We start from the raw sequence: 11,487 nt of genomic DNA on the forward strand, positions 1-11,487 counted from the left end.
TAGGAAAATTGATCATTTGTTTACAAAATGACAATACGTATATACATCGAGAAAATATTTATTTCATCAGTAATTATCGAAGAAACAAGTCAAAATAACGACATTTATCAAGACGTACATTTACCTAATAGAGTATACCTATTTATCAATGTGTTTTTTTTATTATAACGGGCCAATGAAGTAATATCTCACAATATGCAAATATAAATTGCCCTAAAAATGAATTCTTATGTAGCTATTGCAAAAATGTTCAAATACCCAAGACATTATGTAAAACTATATACATGCTTGCATCAACTTAGTATAATTTTTACTTTTATTAAATGAAGTGTCATACAGAAGAAAACAGCACTTTTTTTTTTTTTCATGTAAACTTCAGTAAAGATAATAATTGCTGTTTTTGTTCTGTGTATCTTTGGAACCACACTGGATAATAATCCCTCTGGAGCTCAGAACCTTTTGTGTCCGTGTGTCCACGCAGGTTCGATCAAGCCAATGCAGGAATACGATAAAGGGCCACAATACCGAGCCATGTAACAAACATCACCAATCACACAAAACTAATAAATTGATCTATCACACAAACTGGAAAATTAACCAACAGTTACACAAGCAAAAACGATGAACACAAAAATGCACTCGTGCATAAAACAAATATACAAAAAAAAATCCCTAATATTTTTAATACCTTCTTTATGCGGCGAAGAGGTTTGTCATATGATATATATAGAAAACTTAAACAGTCATGATGTGTTATATATACACCTGTGTTGCTACATTTATTCTTTTCCAACAAATATTTGGTTCATTTATCTGTGCTAGTAATTAATAATTGTCAAGTCGTTGTTGTCAAACTATAATTTCCTTACTTCGGGGAACAATTTTATACTTAACATGTGCCTTGGCTGTTGGGAAACACTGTCCTGTAAGTAAACGCTTCACTGACAAAGTCAGCTCCCTTGTAAAAGAACAAAAACGGAGGTCGCAAGTTCATTCGGCGGCAACGGTGTCCTTAGGAAGCGAAGACGACGCCGATGGCGGCGACGGGCTGTTGGCGAACATCAACTTCCTGATGATGTCGGCGTAAAAAGGTCCATACACCGCCTTGTTGTAGTTGACCAGAGAGAGGAACCTGGTGGCCAGCGAGACCAACTCAGAGTGAATGGCGGAGAGTCCGGCGGGCGTTTGCTCCAGTTTGGCTTGAGGTTTGGGATCGCAGATGAGCACCGTGAAGTAGTGCTGCACACGGTCCTCTGCGGACGGAGCGAGACATTAGGACATGGGAGAGCGGAAACATCCGGATGTACGTACCGACGAGAGTCCGGATGGGGTTGTCCTTGTGGGCGATGCCGCTGATTTGGCCTGTGAGGGTCGCCTGCAACGCGGGGCTAAGCGTGGGGTAGCCTCTCTCCGCTAGAGACTTGTTCAACTCGCTGCAGATCTGAGCGCTGACGCCCACTAGCGCCTCCTGCAGGTTAAAAGTCCTGAAAAGGGCAAAACAGAAGTGAGAGGGTGGTTTAGAAAATCTTAAGCGTACGCGTGCACTCACGGGTTGTGCATGTGGTCGAGCAGCACAGCAGTCATCCTCTTGAGGCGCTCGGACAGGACCGCCACGCCTTGGACGGGCCCGCCGACAGTGCTGTGGACGATGAGGAGAACCTCGTTGACCGCTTGCCAGCGCTTCAGCTGCGACTGCATCTCTCGCAGGCGAGCCTCGTCCGTCATCCACGTCTATATGTGCCACAAAAAAATCAAAAACATTATTCTGTTGCATTCAATTTTAAAATGATTTAAATATCCGCTCACCTCTGGGAGTGCGTGCTTCGTGTAGTCCCACATGAGGATGTGTAGGAAAGCCGCATTGAGGACTTGGAAGGGTCCAGGCAAGCACGGTTGTCCTTTTCCCCAGTTGCTGGGCATGGTGGACAGAAGCTCCTCAAAAGTCCTTTTGATCCAAGCGGCGGTGTTGTCCAAAGCACCTGAAGGTGACACAGGAGACGTCACGGATGTCCTCACTCGGTGGAGGTTTTGTTAGAAGTCCACTCACCGGGCGTCTTGTCCAGGATGCTCTGGAAGGTCGCCCTCTCGTACTCCACGCTTTGCTTCTGCATGACGGGCCGCAGGTTGTTGATGGTCAGGTTCACAAAGTCGGCCTTCATCAGGTCGATCACACGGAAGATCTCCCTAGTGGACGTTGAGCAGGCATCAACGTGGATTCTTTGCAGGAGACACACACGGGGTGTTTTACCTGAAGATCGTCACAATGTTGTCCGTGCTCTCCTTTAGCTTCTTGATCTCCTGGTCGCGGACGGGCGCGCACAGCTTCCCCATGACGCCGATAATGTACGAAGCGAGGCCCGCGATGTCCACGGCGTCGTTGTCCACCTGCTGCCTGATCAGGTCCATGTCCAGCACCTCCAGGATTTGTGTCCGCATGCGGTTGGCGCCGGGGTTGAGGAAGGATAGCAAAATCTAGCCGGCAAAGTGTAACCTCAGCTTTTTTTCTGTCTTTTATACAAAAAAAATTATTTTGTACCTCTCGGATTTCCTCCAGCAGCTTGATGGCCTGCTGGTACTCGGGCGGGTCATCATTCAACTCGGTCTCTAGGATGTCCCAGAATGCCTTGTGGACGTTGTCGCGGACCATCTTCCATAAACTAAAAACACAGGAGATGAACATTGCTCAACTTTAATTTTTTTTTTTTATCTTTAATTGGATGATCCCTAGCAAGAATGTGACGTTGAGAAGTTACTACCTATGTCAACTTTTAACCAAACTATTAACTGCCTTTGTCGTGCTCAACTAAATGTCCAATAAAATGTGTTCGGAAACAATAATTACGTTGTCTCGACTGAGTCACAAAGTCACAAATCTGGGTGTGTTTGCCTTAGCTATTATTCTATTATGTGTGTGGTAACAGCTTCCACAAACTAGTAGAAGTGGTTTGACATTGTTCTGCCTGTCGCAACATGTCGGAGATATGAACAAAGATGCATTCTTTATATTCAATATGCTTTTTAGATGATCCATCCATTACCTGAACTGCAATTAAATAAAATCAGGTACTGTAGTTGGGAATCGCTGCTTCAGTTTACCGCCCAACATTTTCTCAACTTATACGATTTGTTTCACCTACTACTTTCCAGGAGAGCAAGCAGCCCCGACTTGTTCCACGACGCAGTGCAAATATTTGTGGGTGGCGCGAACCCAAATGAGCGACGGTAAACGTTGATAGCTTTACAAGCGTGATGACAACCTGTCCTCGGGCAAGGTGTTGGGCTCCAGGTGGAAGTTGCGGTTGACGACTATCTCGTGGAACAAGCTGAGGTTGGAGAGGTCTCTGGCGGAGCCCATTACCTCGTCCAGGGTGAGCGTCTTGGGAGGGCTTGCTGGTAGAGGTCCCACAGAAAGTTTTATCTCCACTTCCACATTGACACGTTTAAATAAAGCCCATAAAACGTTGTAGGCACTCACAGGAGGATGAGCAGTGCTTACTGCAGCCGTCGCTGGTGAAGCTCTCGCGCGAGCAGTCGGTGTCGCTGGCCGACGCGGTGCTGTCGCAGCACCCCGACGACGACTCGCCGTCGCTGCCCTGCTCGTCGCCGCTGGAGCCGGAAGACGGACGCTCGTTGTTCAGGGGCATCTTCGAACTGCGAGGCAGAGTGTGCATTTTCATTACAAGTCAGCCCATCGCCATGGAAACGGTTGCTATATGATGCAAGCCAGAGTTAAAAACAATAGACTAACAACAGCTTGTTTTCAATGGGAATGGGATCAAATGTCTCCATGGCAATGCTGGAAAGCGGAGGGCTCCTCTACTGTAGGATCCAGTTACATTGGAGTTCTTCTCAAAGTAAAAGTGTGACAAAAAATATTCCCTAGATGCAGCAGGCAGCTAAGAGGGTGACATAACCCCACTGGCTCCTTTTAAGAGCTACGATTATCTGGATTATTTGAGAAGACGAAGTCTTAATTAAATGTGCACCATCACATCACGTTTTTTTAAATTGTTTAGAATCCATTTCCACAATTAGACAGCTGTCTAGTATTATCTAAGGCCCACTGGAGTGCTCGTTCTGCTATCTGGAGCTAAAAATGAATGCCAACTCCCACTTTGGTTTAAAGATAGCACTTGTAAGGTGGGGGTCGTGTGTGTGTGTGTGTGTGTCCGCTGTGTGGTTCATTACATCATCTGCACAAGCAGATAGCTAGGTCACATAAAAAAGCAGCAGGCCAATTTCCACGGATTATCCAGAGTGAGTCCGGATTTGAGATTATTTCTGGCATGTGCACTTCCTTCACGACGTATCAAAACAACATTTTTTATTGGGAGTCTTATTTATACTTCACACATGTTTACTTGCAGTCTGTGGGAGAAATCATGTCATCAAATATCTACAACACAGTCAAAATGAATGTATATTGGATGAATTTCACGAGCAAAAGTGTAGAAAAGATATGGAATATCGTATAGACTCAATTGTGCATGGATAGGTATAAAAGTGTCAGAACAAAGAGGTCCAGATTGCTGCAGCACAACGTAAACAAAAACAGTGGAGAAGGAGGCGGGGCTTAACTGAATGGCCACTCCCCATTGGCTAGCGCTGCCCGTCTATCATCCCTACATGGAAAATCTTTGGTTCCGAGCACAGCACATGGACCGAAAAAACATCCAGACACGCGTGAGAACATGGTACACGTGATCTGCAGTCACTCTCCAAACAAGAAGAAAAGCCATTAACGTATTTTCAAATAATAATTTAAAGCAACTAACATTTATTCACCAAGCCATCGGGACACTTTTGTTGTTTACATTCTCGCCTGTTGTTTTTTTCTGGTGTTTTTTTTTATGTGAAACACATTGACTGTACGATTATGCTTACTTTTATGCTTCATTTGCATACCTAAACAAAAACCCACTTGTAATTTCGGTCAGGTTTATGTAAAATAAACACAAGCTGCTGCCAATTCGACGATTCTACCACCGCAAAACTTGCATTGGAGCGAGGCATGGTTAAAACACGCACACAATAAAGTGCATTAGTACTGAGTTCTTACCTCGATTAAGTCTCCCGAGTAGGAGACTAGTAAGAAATTGTTGCCTTGTGAAACGAAGTTTTGTTGTTTCCTGTGTTGCAAGCTTGACGATTTAAAGGTCCTTCGACACTTCGGAGGAGCTTGAGGACATACGGACGAAACCATTTGTGACATACAGGGGTGGGATTTAAGAACACGGGCAAAAAGAGAAGTCCAGACTGTCATCAATTCCATAAACTATTAACAGTATTAATAAAACGGGACCATAAATGTTTATACAAAAGATGTGCTGCACATTTTGACTGGAAGTCGAAAACACGCCTGATAAGACTACTGTACCCCCCTTAGTAAAATGGTACGCTCCCCTAGGGTTTATGTATGAGGTTTTTGTTTACGGATGTGACTTCACGAAGGAAAAAAATGACAACTCTCGTCATCGTAGGAGACTTTAATACACATTTACGTATTCCTTTTTTTTGTACGTAAACGCGTAAAGATATAATTGTCATGATTATGTGACGTGTGAATTGCAAATGGCAGTTAGGCGACTTTACCCCATCACAAAAATAAATCCACACTCTCGAACAATTGTATATTTTCCTTTATATGTACACGTTTTCATTGAACCACCTCAGATCATTATGAAATCACAAATAACACACAAATGCCAGCAGTAGAGTTTGGGAGATGCAAAATTGGAATGACCAGAAGCTTTCCAGGGAACCAGTATTTAATGAGCTGTGTGGCCAATCAGTCCAGTATGAACCATCACAAAGAATCATTAATATTGCACAAGCGTCATCACCTAAGGCCTCTCAAATTCTCTCTCACACCCAACGAAAATTGTAGAGGAGCATCCAATTAAAAAGTTTTTGAAAAGTGCACAGAACTAAATAGATTGACTTCATTTACTATTTAAAACTGAAGATGTGTAAAACAGGAATGATTTGAAGACAAAAGCTGGGAGGTTGAAAAAAAAAAAAAAAAAGACAATCAATACAAGTTTAACCCTGTAAGGCACAAGAGCCTACATTGCACCTTGTTAGCATTAGCATCTAGCGACAAGTGATACTTCAGTCGTACTGCATTTAAAAGAAGTGGAAATGTAAATGGGTGTATTAGGTCACTGCTGCTGGAGACTGTTGCCATGGAAGCGGTCGTGGAAAAAGGCCCAACTTCCCGGATGCTACACGTCCAGCTACCTCCCTCCCGGATGTCCTCAAAGAGTCTGAATAAGGTAACTCCGATTCAAAAAGTAACTCTCAACTCCCATGTGCACCCCTTAAGAACATCAAGTAGAAAAGAGTAAGAAACCCACAGCTTTGTAGAAGACAGCATACAAGAAGTAACACGTCGCCCTTCAAATACAAATGAGGTGCAGAATGTGAGCGCGATCAAAAATAGACACAGCAAAAGTGGACCTTTTCTTTCTACTTCACAGTGGATCTTTTCAGCCAAATAAGTCTTTCAGGTCGGTGTTGGCGGACGTACCGTGCTTCAGTCCGCTTTGGTTGGCGCCAGCGGTCGTTTGAGAGAAGTTCTGGGGGCTGAAAAAAGGGTTCGCTTGCATCCCGAATGCCGCCGACGGAGCCCCCTGCAAAGCGGGCTGAGCGTTCTGCCCCGGAGAGAACTGGCCCAGCCAAGGGGTTCCGCCTAAGGGCGCCATTTGGTTGAGGGAGACTTTGGGCTTGTTGGATGTGAAAAGGCTGTCTAGCGCTGACATGTTCATCTGGCCTTGGTTTTGCGCCAGGGCGCCAAAGTTGGGGGTGCTGGTGGTGGAGGCCATGCCGCCACCGTAGACGGCGGAACCCGGCGGCCTCATGCTCATCCCGACGGCCGCCGCGGGAAAGCCCATGGCCGGGTTGAAGCCGTTGGACACCGGGGGGCCCATGGAGGAGGAGGAGGGGAAGGTGGACATGGCGGCGGGTGCCTGCGACATAGGTGCTCGAGGCGTGTTGCTCAAGGACATACTGTTCAGGGACGCCATGTTAGTGAGCAGGCTGCTGGTCAGATCTTTTGCCTGGGGAAGAAAAAAAAAAGGACAAGAAATAGAGTAGTAGAATAATCAGTGTCAAGGAAGTGTGTTTGAGTGGTAGATGGCAAAAAAAAAAGAAATACCTGCGAGTTGGCAGACGTGGTCGGTTTGATACTCTGTGGCGCCAGTGGCTGCTGACTCCGCAGTTTGGCCGCCTGCTCCTGCTCCTTAGCCAGTCGCTGCTTCTCCTCCAGAGTCAGAGACATCTAAAGACAGCGTTGACAAGTTGTTGATGACCAGATGCTCGTAAAAAGAAAAACAAAAGTGGTCATCTTACTCTGTTAGGCTGCGGGGGTGCCGCCGAGGATCCGTTCTCCTTGCCGTTCAACCCCGTGCTGCCGAAGATGTCATCGATCTGAAAAAAACATAATTGTGCTTTGATTCTAACAATGAAATCATTCAGTGACATTTCTTGCTCTCGACCGGGAAATAAACACACCTGGTGCGAAGACGGCGGGCTCTTGGTCTCCTCTGATGGCTTCTCTGTGCCAGAGATGTTCAAACTCCTGACGGGAAACAATTTTAGAAGGTCGCTTTTGTGTTGTCAACGTTTCAAATGTAAATCACCTCTGCTGCTCCTGCATGATGTGCAGCTGCTCCAGTTTGGTCTTGTGCTCGGCCTCCATGCGGCTCAGCATCTCTCGGATGACCACCATGAACGAATTAAACTGAAATGAAAAATACATTTAATGACTAAAACCTTGATTTTACACACACAAAAAAAAAATCCTACCTGATTAAGGTTGAGGTTGTTGTCAATGCTAAGTGAAACCAAGTACGGCAGAGTCTTGGCAGCCAGGTTCTCCTTGGGGATGCCCAGCTTCTTGTGACTGAAGGTGCACTTGTAGATTCCTAAAGAGGTGACAGTGAGGTGGCGCCCCCTCAAAAAAAAAAGTTTTAAAAGCTCACCCAGGATTCCCATGAGCACCGCCGGCTCCCGGGAGGGGATCTGCTGCAGGAAGGGCAGGATCTCATCAATGACAAACCACTTGTCCATGTACTCCAGGATCTTCCCGAGACACACCAGCGAGTTGACGCGCACCTACGCGGCCACATGAAGAGAAACATCACGACGGGCTCGCGTGTGTTTCCGGTGCGGGCGGAAAAAGACTCACGGCGAGCGAGGACGTCTGCAGGCAGGCGGACTTGATGCGAGGGATGAGGGAGTTCTTAATGGAGGGGTAGTCGATCAGGTTGATGAACGTCGGGATGATGTTGAGGCACAGCTCCTGGAAGACGGCGCGGCACGTAAATCGGGCCAAACTCCAAACAACTATTTAAAGAGCACTGCAGAAGTCGTCCCACTAACAAAGACACAAAATGGCCACCTGGATCTGCACAGAAGGTGCTTCCAGGGCTCGGTAAACCATCGGCAGCACGCTGTTCTTGATGTCCTCGGCCGGCGTTTTGGTCAAGAGCAGGTCCATTTTTTGCAGGAAGATCAGCAGAATCTGCATGGGGGCACAGGCGGGAGTTAGAAATGCACTTCCTGTGCAAGAAGGTCAAACACTGGCTGAGCACCTACCATGTTACTAGCCTTAAGAAGCATGGGAGGAGATAGAAAGAAACGTCGGATGAAGAGACGAAGCGGCCGCTGAGTGTGTGTGTGTGGTCTACCTGGACGGGCTCCTGCTGCTTGAAGACGGGCGTGAGGTCAGGCAGGACGAAGCGGACGTACTCGTCCTTGGTGCACTCCTCGGCGATGAGCAGCACGTTGGGCAGCACGAAGGGGACCATGTCCGGGTTGACGAACTCCGAGGTGAGCGAGGGAAGGATGCGGTACACCACCACTCTCTTATGGAGACAAAGCGGCAAGTTCTCATTTTCCATTCTCATGATGCCGTTCATCTAAGGTTTACCTTGGGGAGTTTTGGCAGGACTTTGGGGAGGCTCTTGTAGAACTGCGACTTCTGCAGATTGTCTCTCTGGAAGAGCGAGTCAAAGTACTGCAGCGTCACCGCCCCCACGTCATCAAAAAATGGAATCTGTTTCATTCAGACGGGAGGAATTTATTAGACGGGCGCGAGACGAGGATGATCATCAGGCGCCGAGGCCGACCTTGGTGATCTGGTCGGCGTCGGGGCGCACGTTGGGCGTGACGCTGAGGAGCATTTTCACATGGTCGCGCACCTCCTCTGGAATCTTGTTCAACAGCGCCGGACTTATGTTGGTGAGCTGCGACAAAACAAAATGGTCAGCACGTCAACCGGTTTTTGCGTGGTCGTCCCTCGGCGGTCACCTGATCCAACTGCCGGCTGAAGCTTTTGAAGATGTCGTGCTTGTTGACGGCGAAGACGGGCTTGCCCTCGTTGAAGATGGCGTGCGCCACCACGCCCAGCGAGTACATGTCGGAGGCCGTGTCGCAGCTGACCGACAGGATGTATTCGGGCGCCAGGTACTCGGGGTTGGGCAGGCACAGCGGCGGCAGGTTGGGTTCCCATTCCTTACACGAGTATTTGGGCTGTCGACAAAATTAATCTTATGATTTGAACTCGTTTCGAAAAAGTGGATTGTGTCTCTTTTCACTCACATCAGCGTCTGACGGGTTGCTGGATGAAATACTGAAATCAAAGCCCATAATTTTCCACGATCCACTCTTATTGAGAATGATGTTCTCCGGACACAAGTTCCCGTGGACCATCTTTACTCCACTGTGCAGGAAGGACAAACCCTCCGAGATCTAAAATGACAATGAAAAGGAGACTCAAAGACACGATTTTGAATCCGATAGTGTTTGGGGATTTTTTTTCCTCTCACCTGGAGCAGGCCGTACTTGGTTTCCACGTCGTACAACTTGTACTCCTTGATGTCCTTGGGCACGGGGCTAGGCAGGTTGTCCCAGTGGCCCAGCACGTTGGACAGACTGGCGAAGACCGGCTCCGTGCAGAAGGCCAGACAGTCTCTGGAGAAGAAACATTGACACATTTTACGATCTGTCGAAATGAGCAGAACTTGTGGCTATAACGACAACAAAAACTAAACGAGTAAATCACCGAGACTCCTCCAGAGGATGCTGAACTGTCAAGAGACGGGGGTGTCGCAGTCGGGTCAGCTGTTGCACCCCTCGCTTCAAGGAGTCCAAGATTTGGTCCTTGTCAAACTTCTGGTACTTATCAATCATCTTCTTATCAAAAACGAATACAGCCACTTCCTGGAAATGCCCCAAAACATCTTGTGAGTAATTCTATTCCTACGAAGGAGTAGTATCATACGACGCACCTGCTTGGTGGACTTCTTAGTGCCGTTGTAGATCCTCCAGCACATCCCCGGACCGCCGCTGGCGATGTGTCGGCCCACTTCGAACTCTCGCGTGACCGGGTTGCCCATGACGGCGCTCGTGACATCGGCCGTCACTTTGGTGACGGTGCTCTTCAGCTTGTTCAGCATGGACTCCATGTTGAGGCCGGAGCGGGCAGCTGGAAAGAAGAACGACCCCGGTTCGGAGCTCGTGTTAGGTAAGTTGATCTTTTTTTTTTTTTTGCAAGAAATGTCTTTGAGCTACGTCTCGCCAAATAAGGCTTTCAAAACGATTGAAAAGGGAAGTTGATGCCAGGTTACGCAACGATAAGTCTGAAAGAAGTTGAATAAATGTTGATGTCACTGTGCAGTGGGCTAAATTAAGCATCTTATTTGATGGAGGTAGACATGAATTAGAAACTGAGCCTGTACAATATTGTCCACTTGGAAATCTAAATCAATCCGAATGCATGCCAGAAACATTTTCAGTGGTAATTTAAACACATTGGTGATGAGTTAAATCATATTTGAAAAAGAATAAATCACGTAAGTAGCATTATTGATGACGAGCTCGTCGTGGCTAGGACAGGTGACCCCCTGGCTCGCTGACATTTGTACAACCCGTGAAGTTAAAGCACACTTTGAGTTGGTGATTAAATATTTCGATTTAACATCCCTGGAGTGACTCACCGACCGCGGCAGTCGTGAAGCGAAGCTAACTAGCTGACAATGCGCAGTAACACCGAAGTCGTAACGATCAAGGGTCGCCAACTGCCATTTGGTCTCCTCGCGGTAACTTACACGAATGTAGGACAAGATGTCTCCAGGTGACTCCTTGGGAAAAAGCCCACTCCCCGAGGAGCACTGTCACTGGCTTGTGCGACTCACAGCCCTCATGTTTTCTAGCCTGCAGAATGTGCTAGCATGCTAGCATGCTAGGACGTCTGACAATGCTACTTCCGGCTTTGATGGACCAAAGGTGACGTCACGGATGTCTGGGCGGCTCACTATTTTGCAATACTCAAGAAAAGAAGCCCGTGAATAAGGAAATGTCTCGAACCATCACTCCATCTTATCGAAGGTAATGACGTTAACCATTCGACCAAAGCCTGTTTGAATACAATAGATTTGGTCATATTGATAAAGTGAGTCGCTCGTTCCTTGTGTGGAGCTCCGC

The 11,487-nt window shown here is 47.1% G+C and overlaps 2 protein-coding genes across 4 annotated transcripts; both read right to left on the minus strand.

Annotated features, from left to right (window-relative positions):
• Positions 1–42: 42 nt before the first annotated feature.
• Positions 43–5,216, minus strand: tcp11l2 (t-complex 11, testis-specific-like 2). Of its 2 annotated transcripts, XM_049760757.2 has the most exons (11): positions 5,060–5,175; positions 4,579–4,635; positions 3,476–3,651; positions 3,258–3,390; positions 2,537–2,657; positions 2,249–2,472; positions 2,048–2,184; positions 1,807–1,979; positions 1,550–1,731; positions 1,312–1,484; positions 43–1,253 (listed from the first exon to the last, which is right to left on the minus strand). In XM_049760757.2, exons 3-11 carry the CDS (start codon positions 3,642–3,644, stop codon positions 991–993), a joined length of 1,575 nt encoding a protein of 524 aa, XP_049616714.1. In that variant the 5' UTR covers positions 3,645–3,651; positions 4,579–4,635; positions 5,060–5,175; the 3' UTR covers positions 43–990. The 2 variants fall into 2 exon arrangements, with proteins under 2 accessions (XP_049616714.1, XP_049616713.1); XM_049760756.1 differs by lacking the exon at positions 4,579–4,635 and having other exon boundaries at positions 5,060–5,216.
• A 405-nt stretch (positions 5,217–5,621) lies between these two features.
• On the minus strand, positions 5,622–11,277 carry scyl2 (SCY1 like pseudokinase 2). 2 transcript variants are annotated; one of them, XM_049760737.2, is made up of 19 exons: positions 11,112–11,277; positions 10,293–10,489; positions 10,067–10,224; positions 9,831–9,975; positions 9,604–9,753; positions 9,313–9,534; positions 9,132–9,248; positions 8,933–9,058; positions 8,691–8,867; positions 8,599–8,610; positions 8,402–8,524; positions 8,189–8,302; positions 7,983–8,115; positions 7,807–7,925; positions 7,641–7,741; positions 7,513–7,579; positions 7,351–7,428; positions 7,157–7,279; positions 5,622–7,058 (listed from the first exon to the last, which is right to left on the minus strand). In XM_049760737.2, exons 2-19 carry the CDS (start codon positions 10,467–10,469, stop codon positions 6,489–6,491), a joined length of 2,712 nt encoding a protein of 903 aa, XP_049616694.1. In that variant the 5' UTR covers positions 10,470–10,489; positions 11,112–11,277; the 3' UTR covers positions 5,622–6,488. The 2 variants fall into 2 exon arrangements, with proteins under 2 accessions (XP_049616694.1, XP_049616695.1); XM_049760738.2 differs by lacking the exon at positions 8,599–8,610.
• Between the last annotated feature and the right edge of the window lie 210 nt (positions 11,278–11,487).

The sequence above is a fragment of the Syngnathus scovelli genome, chromosome 22 (genome assembly GCF_024217435.2).
Source record: "Syngnathus scovelli strain Florida chromosome 22, RoL_Ssco_1.2, whole genome shotgun sequence".
NCBI lineage: Eukaryota > Metazoa > Chordata > Actinopteri > Syngnathiformes > Syngnathidae > Syngnathus > Syngnathus scovelli.